The sequence below is a fragment of the Lissotriton vulgaris genome, chromosome 2_1 (genome assembly GCF_964263255.1).
Source record: "Lissotriton vulgaris chromosome 2_1, aLisVul1.2, whole genome shotgun sequence".
Classification (NCBI taxonomy): Eukaryota; Metazoa; Chordata; class Amphibia; order Caudata; family Salamandridae; genus Lissotriton; species Lissotriton vulgaris.
The window spans coordinates 1470081614-1470103968 of record NC_141687.1 but is presented as its reverse complement, the minus strand read 5'-3'; the positions used below and the strand labels follow the sequence as shown (position 1 = coordinate 1470103968).

The following is a 22355-nucleotide window of genomic DNA, read 5'->3' as shown; positions in this document are numbered from 1 at the left end:
GTGATTAATGGAAGGAAAGAAGGAAGGTAAGATGGAAGGCTGCATAGAGAGAAGGTAGGATGGAGAAATAGATGGAATAATGGCAAGAAGGAAGGACGGATGATGAATGAAAAGGGATTGAAAGTCTAACAAAAAGAAGGATGGAAAGAAGAAAGGTTGGATACAAAGAAAGAAATATGGAGGGAAGGGAGGATGGATCGATTGAAAAAGCAAAAGTATACATGAATGGGAACAGAATGATAAATGGATGGAAAAAATACAGAAAGGATAGAGAGAAGGAGGGACAAAAAACTGAATGAAGGATAGAGAATTGGAAGGAAAGATACCAAGAATTTCTGAATTCCTCCAGAGGCAGTAATCTGTCAAACTACAGTGAGGTTCTCTTGCCTTACTCGCTCAGTCAGAACTATTTGTCACATGGCTCATGGCACATGGCACATGGTTCAAAGTTCGGGGCATTATTTTTCTTAACATAACTGTAAGCGACAGCATTCTGCTCTTTCACAAGGAGCACACCCATACACAAAGTAGTTCATTTCAGTGTCAAAGACTGCTATGACTGTGTGCCATATATTTTTGCTACGGGCAAAAAAAATGTATATTTGTGTGTGCTCAGAAGCTTCTCTAGCAATTACGTTTTAGCAAACCATGCCAAAAACTCACTGACAAAGCCAAAAGACTGACAGCCAACGCCTGACCTATTGGTTTTGACAGTGCTTGTTTTTTTAGGGTCTGCACAGTTCCCAACAGCAAACGTGGCGCATGTCAAAATCCTCCTGGCCTCCATCTTCTCCTTTTAAGCACCCATCATTAAATGATGCCCCATAACGTTCTTAAAAATTGTATATTTATTCAATGACTTCGGTTCTAATATAAACTGAAGAAACACAGCTGTCCTTAATATTATTATGTGTAATAGTGTTTTATATATCTCACAGAAAAGAGGATTTTGCGAAGGAACGCATGCGTCCAAGCAAGACAAGGAGTGTTTCAGAAAAATCAGTGCTGAATGTATCTCGCAAAAAAAGACATTTGCAGCTCTTGCAGCAAACTGCTCATCAAAAAGTAAAGGTATGCACATCTACCTTCAAATAATTGTTTAGTGGTACATCCTATGCTGCGGCCAGCCCCATGGCATATCTGTAAGTACATCTTTCGGTTTTTACCAACAGGAGATAGAGTACCAAAACCTGATATTCCCAGCAAATTTGTCAACTCCTTATGCTGTGGCTACTGTTTTAAATCAACAACCTGGAAAGATGAAGGCTAAAGATCTGAGAGAAGGTAATGTGACAGAAGAGCCTTCATCTGATAGAACAAATATTAGCAGGCGTCATCTATGTTTATTTACTTTGATTTCAGATTAGTTTAAAACCAAACACTTGTACCTCATACCAAACATCATGGATCAGAATAACCGAAATGTGTAGGCTGTGGTTATGGAAGGTCTCTCGAAACCTAAACCGCTGTTAATTGTTTCATTTGGGGGAGACTTGTCTTTATACCCTGTAAGTAATGAGATATTATGAAGAATAGTTGAAACCTAGGAGGACACTCCTCAAAGTTCTTTATGTTCCAAGTGATTTCTTAATGTTTTAATATTTCCAAATATTCGTATTCCAAATTATTTTTTTTAGGCCCTGTGTTCGCCAACACCTTTAGATTTTAGTACCAATATGTGTATAATATGATGATAGAAGCTTCCAGCCAGCGTTCTTCCTCCATTAGTCTGTATTTGTACCATTCACATTTTTCTTCGCCCACTACAGCATAAGGCATAGAGCAAAGGGTCAGCCCACTTCAGCCATAGACTGATCTCACAGGCATCATCCTTCTCTTTTGCAAGGAGCATTGCTGCACAGGGCCAGGTACTACAATGGCAATGTGTGCTTTTTGAGACAAAACAATATTTTTTGTTTTTTCAAGTTTTTCAAGTTTATTTCTATGTTAGTAAGAACCTGGCAGCTCCCCCAACAATGTTTTTTTTTTTTTAAAAAAACGTGTTATATGGTGATATTTACTGTGTTTTATGACACCTTTGTTCTGTCTGTGATGTTTGAATGCTGATTTAAGCGTTTCCTGATGACGCTCAGAGTTCAAGTCAGTTGCTGGCTGGGATCACGCCCACTACTGTTCTACATTCTAGCAATAAACAAATAAATACTTTTAAACAACCTTCCTGCCTGTTCCTCCCAACCGTCACAACACGATTTGGTGACAAGGATGAAGCAAATCTGCCGTCTGGAACAGAACCTTCTTTGACAGCGACTCGGCCAGAAGCAGTCAGTCAGCCTACCTTTCTGCCTTTGCTTTTGATCACACCTGTGACTTTGGTTTTAATGCAAGTTGAACTTTGTGTTTCCTTCTGGGCTTGCTGGTGCGCTGTCCGCTGCCAACAGAAGACCAACACTTCCACAGACCTTGCCTCCACTAACCCTGGTGGGACGGGAGTCCCAGGGTAATCTGTTGCCTGATTTCTCCCACTCTGAGGGCTCCTGGTAGCGAGCCTCACCGGGACCACCAGTTCCAGCATTCTTAGTGCCACCACAGGTGCCGCGAGTGAGGGGGAGGCGTCACCCATCGCGCTTATAGCGCTGCCTGTACCCCGCGGCACAAGACGTAGCCCGGACAAAGCCCGTACCAAGGGCGGGCCCGTCTGAGACCGGCAGAGGCCGAGTCGGGCCATCCCTCTTGGCTGCTTTCTTTCAAGTTGTTGGCCGATTTGTACTCGATCTCTGGACATCTGGCCATCAAGTCCCTGTACCTGTGAAAGGAGGTAACACCTACCATACAGACACTGCTCGAACGCTTAATACAGGCAATGATATTTAAATCCCTTGATAGGGAGGAAGTTTCCCTGGACTAAGTGCTGGACTTATACCACAACATAACATGAGTAAGAGGCATCTCTCTGCTTTTATTGTATCTGTAAACACGCCGTTTACTTTCATTTTATCCATCCATTTATGCTTGTATATGTTTTAACTTAGTCATGGTATCATCGGAGCCACTTAAAGATATGGGAAGGCGAAAGGTTCAGACGGGGACGTCTGGGGTTAAATCAGCGGTTACTTCAACTTCCACTGTTACCACAATGGACTTCTTCCTGCAGAGAGCAGCTGCCGTTGTTGACAAAGCGATTGAACTTGTGAATAGGTGTCTTTCTAGGTCACCCTCTAACTGTCTGCACCCACCTACACTTAGATCCAGTGTGCCCCTGGTTGAATCTCCATCCGCCTGTTCCGACAGCTTCCAGGGGTCGCCGGCAGTCCCTTTAATCATTGAAGAGTTACCACCTGTGAATGGAGCTCCCTCTCCAGTACCTTCTCCAACCCCACACAGATCTCTCTTCCCAGTTGTCATAATTGAAAGAAGAGGAAGTATTGTTCCACCTGAAGGGAAGGACAGTATACTAACACACTGAATCCTATGACCACCCAATTCCTCTTCCAGCCTAGTTAACCTACTGCCCAGAGGAGGTTTAATACCCAGGGGAGCACAAAACGGAAACTTCAAACCACTGGGGGTAAAGCAAAAAAGATCAAAACTGACCCCGGCCATTAAGCCTTCCCAAAAACCTTTGGTGCCCAAAACGGTAGCCACAAATTTAGACACAACGGTTACCAAGGCCTTTCAAGACATAATGATTACCTTGTTGGATACCAAACTGAGTCCTATTTTGGAGAGGCTGACAGCAATTGAGAAACGTCTTGCAGCGGTGGCCCAAACTGATATTCGTATAAATCGCGGGGTTACAAGTGAGATCCTTGAATCCGAATCAGCAGCCAAACTTATATACTTAAAAACCCTACCAAATCACATGAAGATCAGCAGTATGCACAGCGACATGTGTCGCAGTCAGCTCAAAGGGAGATAGACGGCCAAAGGGGTGGTCAGACTCTTAGTAGGCCACTGGTAGTTCCTCCATACAGGCGGGACCCCCAAACTATCGCAGGCCTGCCGGAGGGCCCCGTGGCACTGCCAGGAGAGGTTTGCAAGTGCCCTACTACTACTCATCTTCCCCCAGAATCCACACCTTATGTAGTGATCTTGGGGAACGTCCCGCCTCTTCCTCCAGGTATAAACGAGGATTATAATACGCTAAAGAACAAGGTACTTCACTGGTTAACAACTAATTCTCCGTGGGTCCTGGTGTGGAACATAGTATCATCATGGTACGTTGAGTGGAATGGATAGGCAGCTCTAAAAAGTTGGGAGGGGGTGACTGTGTTATAGTAAACTTCAACAGGGCCTCTGTAGCAGAAAGAATCCTGTCAGGTGATATTCGTACTGCTCAGTCATTTCATGGGTCCATGATACAGGCACTTCCACTGAGTTTCTTTTATAGAGCTGAATCTCATGGGTATATAACGGGGAACAAGGACAGGGAACTCTCACAAGCCAGACGGCCTTATAAAAATTCTGTAGGCAACAACCATGGGTTCCCACAACCACCGCACAGTACAGGTTATCCATGGGGGCCTCACTTTGCTCCTGTCACACCTCCCACCCTAGCATTAGCCAACAGATTCTCTATGCTATCGGGTTGGAGGAATGCGATTGACTGGATACTTCTGATGAGACTGCAGTAGAGCCAATGCACCAACAGTGGGCCCACTTAACCCTGGCAACCGAGATAGAGACATTGCAAATGGTTCCCACAAACAGAGGTGACACCCCTCGATTTGGACTGTAATGTTCTATCCTGGAAAATAGCAGGCTTGGCAGATAACTTCCAGGATCCCTTATGGCAACAGTTTGTTAGGCAATTCCTAGTAATTTGCCTTCAAGAGACCTGGTTAGTGGACTGCAACTTGTTTCTGGAGGGTTTTAAAGCTTATTTTGTTCCTACCTCCCCGTCAACTAGTGGTAGAGCCAAAAGAGGTTTGGTTATTTATATCTCCCTGGCTGTTGACTGCCAGGTACAAACCCGCCCTCTTTTTGGCCAGGGCCTACTGGCCATCACACTCAAGAAGGGGAATAACACAATGACCCTGATACATTTTTACAACCCACCAAATAGTAAAAATGAGGAAGGTAACATCATATAGCTGAGTCAATATCTAAGGAAGTCATGTGATCTCAGCTCACACCCCTTGATGGTGCTGGGGGATTTCAACACTCACCCCTGTGGCAACCCAAAAATCACGAATATGTCTGACATGGAATGCCACAGAATGAGGAGGTTTCACTTTGAGCACTCAACACAGGGGGATGAATTAAACAATCTAGTCAATGAATTTGACTTACTCATACTAATGTCCCTCTCTGCCCCAAATTGTAAAACCCTGACTCCCACCTTCAAAGGGAGAGGTACTGGGTCTTTTATAGACCATATTTTAATTTCTTCCTCCTCTCAGTCCCTTTGTCAGAGGTTTACCATCAAGGACAGTGGTTATAGTGATCACAGTCCCCTTTGTGTACACCTCTGTGGCGTACTTCTATCCAGCAAATCTAGGGGAAGGGTACTGGGAATCACGACACCTATAGACGGTGGGCGCCGCCTTAAATGGTCCCAGATCGACCCAGATGCTTTCTACAGGGAGGTGAGAGACTCATGTGTAGCTGAACTTGCCCTCTGTGTCCAACCAGAGAGGTTACCAAGGGATCGTCTCATTGCTTTCAGCTCCATCTCACGCAAAGCAAGGGAAGTTTTGAGGGCTCCAGCCTGTAAGGTATTTAACTCAAACCCAAGATAGTTTGATTCCTTTTGCTCCCAGGCAGCACGTAAGTTAAAGGAGGCCCTGAAAGTTGTTCCGAGAAACCCCCCTTGTTGTACAGGATACAAGCAGGCCCTAGCTACCTGTAAGAGAGCACCGAAGGAAGAGGCATGGAGGGAGCTGCTAGAGTCTAGCACATTAGGGAATGGCACACGGTTTTGGGGCAGTATCAACAGACACCTCTTCTCCGAAGATACAGGCATAATCCTAGGCTCCCACATCACGGAAGAGGGATGGGTGGCCCATTTTCAATCCATGTTCAAGGGTTCTACGGGTCATCACGACCATTTACCCTGGGCAACAAATACTGACTATCTGGTCTTTGAGTTGACAAAGGTAGAGGCGGGAATTGTGGGCCTAACCAGTAACAAGGCTCCTGGACGGAATTCCGCCGGACCTTTACAAATCGGATCCATCCTTCTTGGCCCGATCCTGGTGGCGGTATTGAATGCAGTGGCCAGGGACGGTAGCCCCAACTCCTGGGCCATCTCTACCATTGTGCCAGTGTTAAAAAAAAGGGGGACCGAAACAGTACGCACTGCTACTGACCTATTTCTCTCATTGACTCTGTAGCTAAGGTGGTGGGAGGGGTACTGCTGCAAAGATGATCTGCATGGGCAGAGGAGCATAATATCATCGCCGACACTCAATATGGTTTTGGTGCGGGGAGGTCTACAGTGGCCCAATGTTTAAACCTTTACCTGATCCTTAACAAGTACACGATGGCCCGCCCAAGTACGATCTACATGGCCTTCATGGACCTATCCTCCACATTTGACTGTGTAACGGTGTCAAATTGTGGCAGTCCATGAGGGCCATGGGGGTGGAGGCACCTATCGTGGATTTTCTAATGGATCTGAATAGGGATACTAAGGCAAACATTAGATATGCACAAGATCTTCGGGTTTCCAGGGAATTCAATATTGAAAGAGGGGTGAGGCAGGGCTGTATTTTTCCCCCTTCCTGTTTAACCTATACATCAATGATCTTGAAGGAGCCCTGGTAGCTACGGGGGCCAATTTCCCGCATGTGGGTCGCCGGGTCTCCCCTTCCTCCTATATGCGAATGACGCGTCCTGATAGCGAGAACCGCTAAATGACTCCAGTCTCTACTAGATGCATTTTTGAATGTTATGGGGTCCCGTGACTTAGCGATCAATAATGCAAAATCCTATGTCTTGCAGGTAGGGGCTCGTCCCACGAACAAGTATTCTTTTTCTGTAGGTTTTGGGAAGGTCCCTACAACGCCAGTTTTTTCATAATTGGGGGTCCTGTTGGATGATCGCCTGAAGTTGGGGCCCCTTATTCTAAGGAAAAAGGGGGAGCTCATCCGAATAACTGCTGCTATTTTCAGCTTTGCTGCTAAGATGGGCAAGCGCACAATTGCAGCCATGCTGAAAATTCATCAGGCTAAGGGTGTGTCAACTGCATGTATGGTAGTGAAGTCGGCGGGTATACCACAGAAGATGCGCTGCAGGTGGCAGAGAATAACTTTCTAAAGTGCCTGCTGCGAATGCCAACTGGCTTATCGAACCTGATAGCTCATGAAGAACTGGGGGCCCCTTTTTTATGTGATACCCTTGCCTTGCGTCCCCTAGTGTTCTAGTTTAAGTGATGGCCAAACAAGGAGCTAGAGCTTACCCAGCAGATCCTAACGGATTGGTTGACCCTGGAACACATGTCCAGAATTCCATGGTTGAAGTATGTTGCAGGTCGCTTTACAGAGTTGGGCCGCCCGGAACTCTTTTTAAAACCCTCAACTATAATAAAAAAGGGTGTGGAACTAGTCAAAAAAGCATTTATTTGTATTAGGAAGCTAGAAAGAGATGAACAGGAATTATGCAAACCAAGCGTCCATAAATTCCTAACCCTAAAAACCCATCCACTGACTGAGCCATACATTTTGGGAACACTGACCACCTATGAGTGGTTTTTACTGTCCAGATGTCGCATTGATTTTTTCCATCTTTTAATTGCCGTTCCGAAAGGGTGTTGCAGAGGACAGGTTTAGCACCCTGTTTATGCGATAACCTGTCTCCACGGAACCTGCTACACTTCATGTTCCTCTGTAAATTCTATGATGTACCTCAGAGACATTTTTTACTCCCCCTTTAAAAGAGGGTTAATTTAAACCAGGTTCGCCCAGCACTTTTGTATTTGCAGCTGTTGAAACCAGACTGTATAATCTTTATTGTAGGCTATCTGAAATATTTGGTGAGAATCAGGGCCTGCCTGGAATATTCGTTATTTTATGGGGAGGTGGTACTCATAGTTTTAAGGTATGTCTCTTGTGTGTTTTCTATTTTAAGCACAAAAATATATTTAACGTACCTGCCATATTTTATTCGTAACTTTTCTTGTTTTATGGCTATGAACTGTAAACTTTTTTAAAGATTATTTTATGGAATGTGTATATATACTGTGACTTTTATGGTTTTCACACTGTAAAACCGAATAAGGTTTTATGAAATGAAATGAAAAAGTTGAATTTTGAATTTTTAACTTTGGCCTACGTGACTGCTTTTCCTCATTCATGCACGCTCTTCTCAGCTCTGCTGTATGCACCATAGTTTAGCACTGTTAGCACAGCATGAGGCACAAATAACTGTGCACTATAGCTATTGTGCGCATAGCCTAATACAAAAAGAACAGTGTGCTGTCTCGTCACAATCTGAGGCATGGAGAAGCACACACCCTAGTGTGCACTGAACTAACAACAGAGCGTGCCAGCTGGGCACACAGCACATACCCAGGAGCCGATTTAACTTGTATCTTAATATTTTGAGGAGGCATCTCACTGTGATCTAGCCTCTGAGAAACCATTGTGACCAATAGGTAACGGCTCATTATTTTGCACATGGGATGACTCTATCACTCCTCTATGCTGATTGGATGTAGTCCCAGCAAAGAATATTGGAGAAAACATCTCCTGGAACAGTGGTGTTCCCTTGTTTTTGGGAGTCTACAGCTGCTTTTCTTTAACGTTGTGCTCATTGCATGGCGTTTTGGCTCTTCAGTAGTTATTGGAGTAAATTGGCCCATGAGCAGTTGGGGTCAAATGTTCTTTGGAGGCTGTCAGCTGTGTTCCCAAGTTTTTGCATACATATTCTTGTGGCACAATGCAATTTTACCTACTGCTTTTCTCCCTGAACCTGGAATACAAAACATTAAGTGGAAGCAATGGTTTAAAACTTTTGAAAGCTATGCCATTGCAATTGATGGTGTTTAATTTGATCGCATTAGAAAACAAGCAATTCTTTATAACTTTTTGGGTGCGAAAGGTGAAAGGATTTTTTGCCATCTTCTGATGCTTCCTCCTTCTGATTCGGGTGAATTAGCATTATAGTGGAACGGCACAGATTTTTTAAGTGTAGGCAACAAGAGCATGAACCAACTGACAGATTTTTGGCAGAATTCATGATTTTGGCTTCCATATGTGCTTGTGATAAAAATGTTGATAATTAATCACGGGACCAAATTTTAATCAACTCTTATGACAGGAGAATTCAAGAAAAAATGCTATGCTGCAGAAACCCTAGTCTTTCTAACACTCTGGAAATTGCAGGGGTACCAAAAGATGTATCATGATTCAAACACACCACTGAGGTTAATCTGTCAATACTGTGTTCTCTAAATCTAAACCTGAATCTTTACCACTTTACAGGAAGAGGAAAATTGATAAAGGGAGTATCAATGTTAATCACATGTGATTTCGTTGTGGGTCCAAGACCTATTTTACCAATGCCAAATGTTGTCTTGCTGTTAGTAAACCTTGTGTAAAGAGTAAACAATGGATCACTTTGCAAGAGTATGTAAAGCTTTGCAAAAGGTGTTATTAGTTACTGAACAAGGTATGTCCTCTGATCTAGGAGATGAGTTAGTAGAAACTGCACGTAGGGTAGCTTTAGCTATAAAAATGGTGAACCCCAAAAGAAATGGCAAACGAGTGATCAGGTATGTACCATACATATTGATGATGTACTGAAGTCACTGTGTTTTCTGGGTCACTAGTTACTTTTGTCACCAATGAGTTGTATTTCAAGGAGTAGAGTCATGTTCATCTCTTGCCTCCTGACATTCGCAGTGTGGCATTTGGTGTTTTCTCATTTGACATATTGGGTTATTTCAATTAAACATTGTATATAAAGATAGAGAGATCTTTACATGTGGCTAATAAGAGATTACAAATTTTAGGGTGGAAGGATCAAAGTGGGTTCAGGATGGCGCTGAGAACGGGTACAGTTTGTCCCTTTTCCTTTGTAGAGGTTGGTTATTTTCAAGTGAAGTCAAATTGTTTTGGGGAGATAGACTAGGCTCAGTAAAAGGCTTTGAACATAGAATTCTGTTTAAAGATCAGACTTTTCCTCTTGTCAGGAAGGTTAGAAATGTTCAGTTGAACCTCAGAAATAAGTTTAGAGAGCATTTGCATATGTTATGCAAAGATGGTGTCTTAGAGCCTATTGACTCATTGCAGTGGATATCCCTTATAACGGTGGAAAAGAGAAGAACTGGGGATTTGAGATTATGTGTATATCTCAGATCCTTCAACAAGAACATTTTGGTTGACTGTTTCCCTCTTATGAAGAGCCAAGAAATGTTATCTTGGGTAGATGAAGCAAAAGAGTTCTCAGTGCTAGATGTATGATCTGCATGCCACCAAGTTGAGCTCTGTGAGGATTCTAGGTCTCTCACTTCTTTCAACACCCCATTTGGTGCATTCAGGTTTCTTCATATGACATTTGGACTGACCACAGAGGCATCAGTTTTACAAAAACGAATGTACAATTTGTTTGGGAATATGACAAGTGTGTTAGCTTACCAAGACGACATCCTCATATTTACAGAGTCCGAGCTGGCCATTTACTTGTTTTGGAAAGGTATTGAACATTTTACAAGACCTGGCCAATTTCTAGTTTTGGAAAGGTATTCAGCATTTTACAAGACAAAGGTTTTACTATCAAGAAAAGCAAATGTCACTTTCTTGTGAAAAAGGTTGAATATCTTGGTTGTAGCATCTCAGGAGAAATACATAAACCTAAACTGAGTTTGGTTGAGGCTATAAAAGATTGCAAATCCCCAAATGAGAAAGATCAGCTGAGATTCTTTTTGGTTTGTGTGAGTATTACTCCTGTTTTGTTGACAGCTTTACAGTACATACAGCACAGTTGAGATAACTGTTGGAAAGTGGATTTAAATTTAAGTAGGAAGATGAAATCTTCTTTTGATTATCTGTACATTTTAATTATCAGAGCCCCAGCTCTTCATCCTTTTTGTGATTATGTTGTTTCCATTGTTGCTGTTGATGGCAGTTGGGTGGGTTTAGGAGCAGTCCTGAGTCAGTTTGTTTGAGGAAGTGAGAAAACAATTGTGTTTTTCCATCAATATTTCTCTCATGGTCATAAAGAAATTACAGCACTATCGAGCGAAAGGCATGTGTTTGGGAAGCCAGCACTTTACAAAATATTGTGGTGAAGGAAGTTCTTATTGGTAATCAATAATAAAACTGTGGTACGGTTATTAAATGAGAAGCTGTTTGGTGAAAGATTTTGGATTTTTCATAATACTCCCCACTCCACATCGTGTGTAGATCCATTTGTCTTATTTTATTTATTTATATTTTATTGTGAAGAACACGCTCATTTAATGAGTTATGTCTGAGATGGGTGTTGGACAGTACATGGGTGTATTCTAAAGTTCTATATCCGCAAGATATTCAGATCAAGGTGTAGTTGGCACAAGCCAAAAGTAAGTCAAGATATTATTAATTTAAGAGAGTGAAGGATGTTTGTTTTAAAGTGGGAAATTTGGTGAGCATCAGAAGGCCTGTTGGTGCGGACATGAATAAATCAAAGTTTTATCCTTCTACAAGAGTTGTGAGTGATTCCAGGCAGGCTATTTTGTTGGAGAATGGTAAATGGTGGAGCCAGAGAAGTACTGCTTTGATTACGATGCGTAGTGAGGCATTTTCACCCAACAAAACTGGCAAAACTGGAATGAAGAAGGACTGGTGGTTTGGTGATGTATTTGGAGGTTTCAGCTGTGAGGTTTGGAGGGACATGGGAAGTTGCAGTGGGGTGGTAATGCCTTCTGTGCCGTCTAATGTGGTTCCTGGACCAAGTGAAGAGGGTGATTCCTCTACTGATTTTTTTTTTTACTCCATTGTGGAGGAATAATCTAGGTTACCAGCAGCTACGTCTTTACCTGCAGAAAAAACAGAAGATGGATAGAGTGCTGAACAAAGCAAACATTCACCCCCAGTCACAGATATGGGTTTAATTCATCTTTTTTTGCTCACCATGCCACCCTAGTTTGGACCCAATCATATGCAAATCAGTCTAGATCCTGCTCCCCATGGGAACAGTCCAGCACAAACTGCCAGGCCAGGTCCTGCCCGGATTGGAAATGAGCATCCTGGGACCGGAGGGGTATCACCCCTCATTAGCCAGACTAGCTTGAATCCAGTCATACAGTGAGCACAGGACACACGTCTGGGCATACCCTTACCTGGTAAGGGCAACAAAAGCAAAACGAACAGATGATTGATGTAATGCTACACAAATCAAACACTCACCCCTCACAGATATGGGTTTATTCCATCTTTTTTTGCTCACCATGCCACCCTAGTTTGGACCCAATCATAAGCAAATCAGTCTAGAACCCGCTCCCCATGGGAACAGTCCAGCACAAACTGCCAGGCCAGGTCCTCCCCGATTGGAAATGAGCATCCTGGGACCGGAGGGGTATCACCCCTCATTAGCCAGACTAGCTTGAATCCAGTCATACAGTGAGCACAGGACACATGTCTGGGCATACTCTTACCGGGTAAGGGCGACAAAAGCAAAAAGAACAGATGATGGATGTAATGCTACACAAATCAAACACTCAACCCAGTCACAGATCTGGGTTTTATCTATCATTTTTTTCCTCACCACACCACCCTAGTTAAGACTCAGTCATATGAAAATAGGAGTAGACCCGCCTCCCCAGGGGAACAGTCCAGCCCGAACTGCCAGGCCAGGTCCATCCTGGACTGGAAACGAGCATCTTGGGACCTGATTCGGGGTTTCACCCGTCATCAGCCAGACTAGCTAAAATGCAATGGCACAGTGAGCAAAGGACCCAACATCTGGGCATATCCTTCCCACTTAGGGCAAACAAAGCGAAAAGAAGAGATGATGGATGAAATGCTGAATAAATAAAAAATTCACCCCCAGCCACAAATCTGGGTTTAATTCATTGATTTATTTGCTCCTCACACCACCCTAGTTTAGACCCAGTCATATGCATATGCAGTCTTAACCCTGCTTCTCGTGGGAACAGTCCTGCCCGCACTGTCTGGCCAGGTCCTCCCTGGACCAGATACAAGCATCTCACGTCTTTACTTGCAGCGTCTTCTAATACTGGTGTGAAGTCGGACAGACCCAAGAGACAGTCTGGTGTTCCCAGATATTTGTATGATTATGTTTTTATGTATTATGCAGTGATATTTACTGTTTTGTGGGGCATCTTTGTGCCTTCTGTTATGTTGGGATGTTGATTTCAGGTAACTCTCTGAGTTCGAGTCAATTGCTGGCAGGGATTGGAGCGATTGCTAGGGCATGTGCTGTTCTGCTTTCTAGCAATTAATTAATCATTTTTATCAAGATTCCTATCTGTTCCTGGTACCCTTCATGACACCATGGCAAACAAGGTAAGCACTGGAAAAGTTAAAAGGCTGACAGCTCATTCTAGGCTGATTGACTTTGTCAGAAATCATAGCAATACAATACTTTTCCTTGCAGCTGTACATTTCAAAATGAAAGTGGCAACAAAAAAGCAAATGTCCACATTTTCTAAAGCTGATAGTAACACAAGGGCATTCTTAAAAGACCGTATATTATATTTAATAAATATAGGTTTTAAATACCTTAATCTTAAAAAGTGATAAAATTTGCAAAAAAGTAAGAAATGGCAGCAACTCTGGCGTGAAACGTTGTCACAAGGGCAGGGGGTTTCAGATTTCTGTTTCTGTACTGGGAACGCAACTAGATGGTGTACAATACCCAACCTGACGCGGGTTAAAACATATTGATGAGATGGGCGGCAGACATATAGGAGATAGGCTTGGAACCCCGATGGTAAGTTAAGTTCTCTATAGAACTTCACAGTAGCTAGCTTACCATATGCCTCATCACGCCCTTTCTTTTTATACATTAGAAAAGTTTGTTTGATCTCTTTTTTGGGTATTTCTACCGCAAGTTCGGGGTCGAGAAGAACATCGATATCAAACAAAGTTTTAAACCAAAAACGGATGTATTTCAGCCAAAGAATACGTAAGGAAAAGTCCAGGCCTATACAATCAAGAATAATTTCTTGAGTGAATCGAGTTTCTGGCTTAGCCCAAATAGAACGCCACAATAAGAGTGGACGAACGGCTGCTAAGTCCGAGATAAACTCGACCCCAACCTCGTTGTGAGTTAATTGAATGGAAGCGGAGTGGGGGACACATAGCACTCTTCTTAGGAACTTGTTATCCTCTTTTTGGAGAGAGGTGCCATCTATGTGGCCCCACACCCCTGCCCCATACAATGCCGAGGGAACACAGCGAATATTATAAATATTAATCATGTCTCGAATGCTTCTTGAACCAAGCTTGGAAGCAAATCGAAAAACGCTGCTGGTGGAGCGAGTCATTTTCAACCTGGCATTGTCAAGCTCTGATTTCCAGAGTTGCTGCCATTTCTTACTTTTTTGCAAATTTTATCACTTTTTAAGATTAAGGTATTTAAAACCTATATTTATTAAATATAATATACGGTCTTTTAAGAATGCCCTTGTGTTACTATCAGCTTTAGAAAATGTGGACATTTGCTTTTTTGTTGCCACTTTCATTTTGAAATGTACAGCTGCCAGGAAAAGTATTGTATTGCTATGATTTCTATATTCCTGTCTGTACCTTCATAAAATGTACAGCTGCCAGGGCGAGCATCTTTTAGCAGTGATAACTTATCCTCAATCCTGTCTGTACATGTTTCTTTCTTTTGATCTTTTATATCTTCATGGTACAGCTGCCAGGAAATGTTTAGTGTTGTTATATTCCTATACTTTCCTGTCTGTACTTACATCTTAAACTAAAAAATGTACATATCCCATGACTTAGGCAGGGGCTTGTTATTCAACGTACAGCTGCCAGGATAAGCATTTTGTGACAAATATATTTATTCCTGTCTGTACGATTTTAACTTCTGTACCTTTTGGTCACCTTTATGTTTTTAATTGTGATCCAATGTTTAAACGCATGTCAGTATGCGTCCTATTCCCTTATGAAATATCTTGGATTCCCCTGTATAAATTTCGTATTTTATAACAATCTTTTAATGCAATGAATTGATCTTATGTTTTGCTTGTATGATTTGTTTACAAATCGAATAAAAGCTTTTGAAATTGAAATTGACTTTGTCAGTGCTTTTTATTACGATGAGCTCCATGTGACAAATGTTTCATCCTTATTCTCAATCCTACCACTCCCTAACTCTGGCAAATGCCAGCCAGCATGTAAGAACCATAGTCATGAACAGCTGTAGCTGGGCCTGACAGGTTTTACTATATCACACAACGGCTAAATCAGCCATGGTGCTGTATCTAGTTGAAACTGGCTGTACAAGGCTGCAAATGAAGCCAAATTAATTGGCCTTGTATGCCCTGTTTATGAGAAGCAGTGCTGGACATCTTCCTAATACCAATAAGTATGCATAGGCAGTGTGATGTAACACATATGTTTTAGCATGCTGAACATTTGCGAAATAGTGTAAAAAAACGATTTCACTCAAGCAATTTGATTTCACTCAAGCAATTTGACTAGTTGCAATTTTGTTTCACAAATTATTCTGAACGAATCTTTAATTCCCTTATGCAGGGCTGATACAATCAAGTGAAGGGCCGAGAGCAAGACAAATGAAAGAAGCTGCATTTGAACAAATGGTCCACCAAAATGTCAAAAAAGAAGAAGCAAACAAGTTGAAATGGTAAGGAACAAAGTAGTCCAATAACTGTTTTTGTATTAATGTATATTTTCTCTTTTCTTAAGAAACATGTAAATTAAACCACTTATCAGTTTAGATGTAGGCCCATGTATCCCCGCATACATTTTCACTACATATTTTCTTATGTATCACAACTTTTACCTGGTGATCTAGTTAATAGTCCTTTGCAGTAAGTCAAGACCATTTCTTGAAAAATGTGCTTCTTCCAGTTTCTTGAAAGGACACATTGATATCTCTTTTTATGTTACTTGGAATGGAATTCCTCAAAAGGCGGTGGTCGTCTTTTTTCTCCATCACACATGAACATGGAAGTTGGAACCATATTAGTATTCCTCTCGGCCTCCATAGTGTAAGGTTCTCAGATGTGTATAGCCTCCCAATGCACAACCCATGCATAAGTCATTCTTTTGAGATAGAATGGAGGAAGGGCAAGGAATGGGGATTAGGAGGAGTAACTAGTTATTACCTCCTACCTTTGTTTGTTGAATGGGTATTGTGTACATAACACAGCAAAGTACAAGTGTGTGATAGAAACTATTTACCTGAAAATAGGAATAATATGTACCACTCATGCATTTAAGGCCATTGACACATTTTTGGCAATTATTATGTTAAATGCATGTGTGTACACACAGCACATATCCTACTACCATTAACAGTGTGTGCCATCCAATATACTGATGATGCAAAGAGGTGGCGCAAGCATGGGTTTGCTTATCCTTGTGCCAAATCCTGTCACGACTGTGCCAAATATAGCATTTGAGATCAAAGAGGATTTGAAAATGTTAACAAATCTATGGTGGTGGAGTTCAAGTGCTCTAAACCAGTAGCTCAGGATGTTAAATATTTTTTTCTGGATGCACAGATCTTAGAATTTAGGATAAGCTACAATAATCTCTTTATTCCACACATGCTCAGTAGATACATTATTGTTACAGAATTTCTCAAAACTGGTGACCATGCATTTTATAATTCCAAAACCACACCCATCACTGTATTTTCTGGCTTCAGCTTCCCATGAAACTTATGTGGCGAATTTTGTTTGAGCTGGACCTTAACCTCATTTAAGGTTTGGCACTGTTCTGAAACTTCACAAAATCTGCCAGAATGGCCAAACTATTTTTATCGGAAAGTTGCCTAAATTCGTACAGCATGTTTAAGGTTCTAAATTGCCAAACACTTCCTGTTATAATGGCATTTTGATTGTAAATTTAAATATTGCTAACTTTTATATAAATACAAATGTTGGGCTGGTGTGGAGTGCCTTGGTGTTGCATACATGAACTGGGTTGGTGGTTTAATGTTGTGATGTGTAGTTTATTTCCTAGAGATCCTGAGAAATTAAGTTTATCATATGTTGTGTATTGCTGCTATAAGAAGGATAACAATAGGCTTAGCATAATACTTGCCTCCATGCCTATATGCCTTCTAGATACACAGAAAATACTAGCTTATCATAAAAACACTACACTCCCTCCACAACACTTCACAACATTTTAACCATTTTCATAACACTACTCTTCACTCCTATCCAAACCACTAAACTCCACTATACAGCTAGACCTATTGGCGTTACCAATGCTTGTTTGATTTCGCAGGCCTGAAAAATAATCGGCTTGTCAAATGGCATCAGAGGAAATACCAGCACACTACATTAACTGAGAAATCGTCACAAAAATTACATAGTAAACTAAGAAAATGCTAAAATGCTCCTAAAATGTTTTTCTAAAGAAGATGCATTTCAATTAAGTCCCATTTAATGGACACGGTGTCTTGAGGTTCCACAGAATTAATACCTTCATATCCCGCTTAACTGATACATTTTTTGACATAGATTGCCAGGAAAAAAATCCCCGGTGCTGTTAGCAGCATAAGCATCAACAGTATCAATGATAAAAACTAATGTTTTCCCGTAAATCTCCACAATGGTTTATCAATGTGTTTTACACGTTGTGGGCCGCCAACGCTGCTTATACCTGGATTCCGTCACCATGATGTAGTAGATGACAAAACAGCAGAATGTTTTCTTTGGCATGTCTTCCTTTCAGAACTCCCACTCCACTAGGATGAAAGAGTGAAGATAATAACAAACGCAGATGTTTTGACTGGAAATGTGAATACGTCTTCTACTTTTATTTCAGAGAGAAATTAAATATTTCACAATACAAGTTTTTCACTCTGAATCTGTGAAACAATACCTACCGTGTTCACAAATGACGAGAATAAAAATATTGATCCTTACAGAGAGATGCATGTGAGGTCTAAAACATGTCCACAGAGGAATTTCATGGAAAGCAGCTATTGGAAGGAAAGTCGGGAACAGTCACAACAAATGCGTGTTAAAAGGTACAGAACGAAATTGTCGAAAGCTAATACAGGAAATCCGAGAAAAAGGCGTTTTTTTCGTGTCAAAATATTTGAAAGTGAGCAGATTAATAATGGTCAAAGTTACATCACATACAAGAGCATAGTAAGGTACAGTACACATAAACAATGTTTCAATAATTCGTAGGAGGGAGGGGAGGAAGGAGTAATAGCGGGGAGACGGGGAGGAACAATGCCCAATGTCCGGCTGATTATTATTTATTAGATAGCACTGCAATGTCGGATTTACTGACCAAAGAAGGAGTCAAGCATTCATTTGCTTCGATTCGCTAAGCAGATACCTCAAACTGCAATTACTCCATCATAAATTTCAAATCGAATTGGCAATACCTTTATTTCCTTTGCAAATTCCATCATTAGATCCATCATCGCACATCCTTGTCTTAGTGATTAATAGGAAGCGGCGCATCTTGGAGACAATTTCGGTATATAGAAACACTGCGCTCCTTTATGACTAGTGCGAGTGATTGCAGCTCATTTGGGATCGTTATTCAGTCACCACAGTCGGCGCTATCCCGCACGTATCAGTCAGCGCTCTTTTTTCACCTCCGCTCAGCTCCTTGCACAGTACCTCATTTCAAATCCTTAACTCCTCTTTCCCATGGGTCCACTCTGATGGGGGAAAGTACAAACAACCGGACCATTCTCCCCTCGAAGGAGTCCCCAGTATACAGGCATCACTCATTTTTGATTTAACCAATATATTAAAACCGGTCTGCCGATCGCCATAATAAAACAAAGAGTCCACTCGCAGAGTGCGTCATACCGCCATTTTGGGATCAGGCTATGTGACCCAGCTCTTTGGCAGTAAAATGGTTTTGAATTTTCTCACCCGATCATAGGAAGGGTTGTAGGCATGAAGATCCGGTGCTCGGCAGGGCAAAAGGTAACTTCACTTGGTAGCCACGGCGAATATTCGACAAGCAGCTCCGTCTGCCATCTTGGAGCCTCGCATCGAAAAGTTCAAAGTCAGTTTAAAATGTTAATATCACAGTCCGGGATAATCCAGCAGTAGCATTAGGAGTCAGGAGCATTCTGATATCAATTCCCATTATCATCAAGCTTGGGCATATCCATTAACTCGGGAAATCCTTCGCTCGAACTCCGCTCTTGTCAGAGCGTGCATTGCTGCACGCTCTGTCCTGACCCGTTGCATACAGTTCTCCTGGGAGTCGTCCGCGTAAGAGAACCGAGACAACCCAGCATCTTCCGCAACATCTGCTAGAGGTCTAACGTATAGGTTAAAGAGTAAAGGACTAAGAATGGAGCCCTGAGGTACCCCATAGGGTGACGGATGGATGTCAGAGCTGGCTGTTGGGGAAAAAAAATTGAAAAGTGTGATTGGCAAGAAAAGAATTAAGCCAATTTAAGGTTGACCCGCAGATGCCTAATGATCTTAACGTTTTTGCTTGCATGGTGTTAGATACCCTGTCGAATGCTGCGCTCAGGTCTAGCAAAATGAGGGCGACAGTGTCTCCAGCGTCCAGATGGTGACACAGCCTTTCCGTTACCCCCAGTAGAGTTGTTTCTGTAGAGAAATGAGCTCTGAAACCCAATTTGAGTTACTTTTTGGTTTCAACAAAATTAGTGAGCTGAGAGTGGATGTGTTTCTCTAAGATTTTTGAGAGGCCGGCAGCAGAGAAATAGGCTGATAGTTGGAGGGCAAATCGGTGTCGGCGTTGGCCTTTTCCAAGAGAGGGATCACCATGGAGTGCTTCCAGTCATGTGAAACTGTGGCTTCCTGTAGGGAGGCATTGAAAAGTTCCATAGTGACAAGCAAAGTTGGCGGCTCAAGCTGCTTAAGCACAGAAATAGGCAGAGGGTCCCTGGGTGATCCTGATTTGACACCGTCTAGGAGTCCTTTGAGGAAGGCTACATTGAGTAGGGGCCATGTGTCCAGGTTGTTTGAGGGAGCGCAAAATACCCTGACCTGGTAAGGGTGGGTATTATCCGCGGCAGGTGGTGCAGATACAACACAACTACAAAACCTAAAGTTGCATCTTTATATAAAAGGAAGCACTGAGAAATGGTTCCTTCCCTTAAAAAGCAAGACAAAACTGAAATGGTGAAGCCACATCAATGATTTCTTCATCAATAGTTTTCAAAATGAATGGAACCTTCAAATACGTGGCATGTAAGCAGAAATAAGATTCAAATGATGAAATGTCAAACAGGATTGGAAAAACCCAAAAGCCTTCAACTAAAAATGGCCTTATGAGCAGATAGCTAATATATACGCCAGGGATTAATTCCAAATCTATGGCTGTCACTCAGTTATTTGAGTGAGAACATGGAGCTGTCCATCCTTAAAGTGAAAAGAGACAATGTGGTTTTAAGCAGTTAATGTAATCGTATATATTTAGTTATTTTTATGTATTTATTTTTTAAACGTTGTTATTGTTTTATGAATTATACCAAGTACAACAACACTTTCAACACCACATCTCCGAGCGTACAAATCGGCCTGAGTTCGGCCAAAGCAGATTTACCACAACAAATTCCATGGCTTCACCCCCAGTCTACTGTGTTTCCTTGAACCACCCTTATTTCCAATCTTCCATGAAAGGGCTTCTAAGACAAAGAAGCATTGCCTCTCCCCCGGGGTCGCTGTTGTGTTATGCACCCACCTTGTCTCTCTCTCAACCCACACTAGTATCCCATCCGCACCCAAATCTTATCAAATGCCTTTGGCACCCTCGCCCTTTGTAAATATCCTTTTCCATCAGTCTACAATATTCCATTCTATGCTCCCAGTGACTATGTCTAGGAGGGAGCCCAAAACCTCATTTCTGCGCAATGTCGTTTTTTGCCACCATACAATCCAAATTCACCAACATTTTCTGATAACAGGAGTGATATGTCAAGCCCCATGTTCCCAGAAGTTTCAGTTGCGGCTGAATCTCCTGAGGCAGTCCTGTTGCCTCCCCCAAGTGCATTCCAGTAAGCTCGTTTATGGGGACAGCTCCAGAGTGTATGTAGAAAGGTGCCTTGCAGCCTAAAACTCCTAAGGCACACCGCACAACCCACCCTATCTTTCTTAAAAAGCAAGGCGCGCGTGTAGTAGACTCTGTGTAAAACCTTAAGTTGAATCATGCAGAAACTCATCTTTATGGCCATCATCCTCATCTAAGTCGCATAGGTAAAGTTCCGGTATACAGCAGGAATATCGACGTGGAAATATCGACAAGCAGAAATATCGAGGTAAGAATATCGACTGTGTTAAATATCGACAAATTAAATATCGATGTAGTAAATATTGTTTGTTTAGAATAGCAGAAATATCGACATTGTTAAATATTGTTGTAGTAAATATAGTTGAGATAAATATTGATGTAAATAATATCGATATAATTTATTTAGTGTAATAATTTGTTTATTATTATGTATTTCTGAGAATTATTTATTTATATTAAAACATTTTATGTGATTATTAAAAGTAAACATTTAATATTTTTAATGCATTTTTAGTAAATATTTTAGGAGCGGGTTCTTGGTTTTATGGGGGAGAAGGGTGGGTAGTAATTTAAAAATTGTGTGTAAAGTTTTTATTTAAATTTACAATTTTAATGAAAATAATAATGAATTTCAAAATTTAAAATTTGAAATTCGAAATTAATTAAGATATTTTATAAATGTATATTAAATTAAGTGTGTGAATGTTTTAGTAGCGGGTTGTTGGTTATATAGGGGATAAGGGTGGGTAGTAATTTAAAAATTGTGTGTTCATTTTTTTTTACAATTGTAATAAAAAAAAATAATTTCGAAATTTTAAATTTGAAAACTGAAATTAATTAAGATATTTTTAAAATTTATATTAAAATAATTGTGTGAATTTTTTAGTAGCGGGTTGTTGGTTATACAGGGGATAACGGTGGGTAGTAATTTAAAAAGTGTGTGTAAAGTATTTTTGTAAATTTACTATTGTAATAAAAAAAATGAAATTTTAAATTTGAAAATCGAAATTAATTATGATATATAAAAAATGTATATAAAATTAAGTGTATGAATGTTTTATTAGTGGGTTGTTGGTTTTATAGGGGATAAGGGTGGGTAGTAATTTTAAAATGTGTGTGAATTTATAAAATTTAACAAAATCTAAGAAAAAAAACTGTTACATTCGAAATTTTAAATTAGAAATTCGAAATTATCTGATATATTTTAAAATTTTATATTTTCTAAAAATTGTAAATATTGTAGGAGTTGGTTGTTGGGTTTATAGGGGGTAAGGG

At 41.2% G+C, this 22355-nt stretch overlaps 1 protein-coding gene across 1 annotated transcript in view; it reads left to right on the top strand.

Moving 5' to 3' along the window:
- The window catches only part of CFAP221 (cilia and flagella associated protein 221), a 663664-nt gene that overhangs the window by 249963 nt on the left and 391346 nt on the right, over positions 1-22355 (top strand). The window contains exons 9-11 of the mRNA XM_086957336.1: positions 939-1071; positions 1173-1284; positions 15615-15723. Coding sequence (XP_086813462.1) covers positions 939-1071; positions 1173-1284; positions 15615-15723 — 354 coding nt within the window. The remainder of the gene's footprint in view (positions 1-938; positions 1072-1172; positions 1285-15614; positions 15724-22355) is intronic.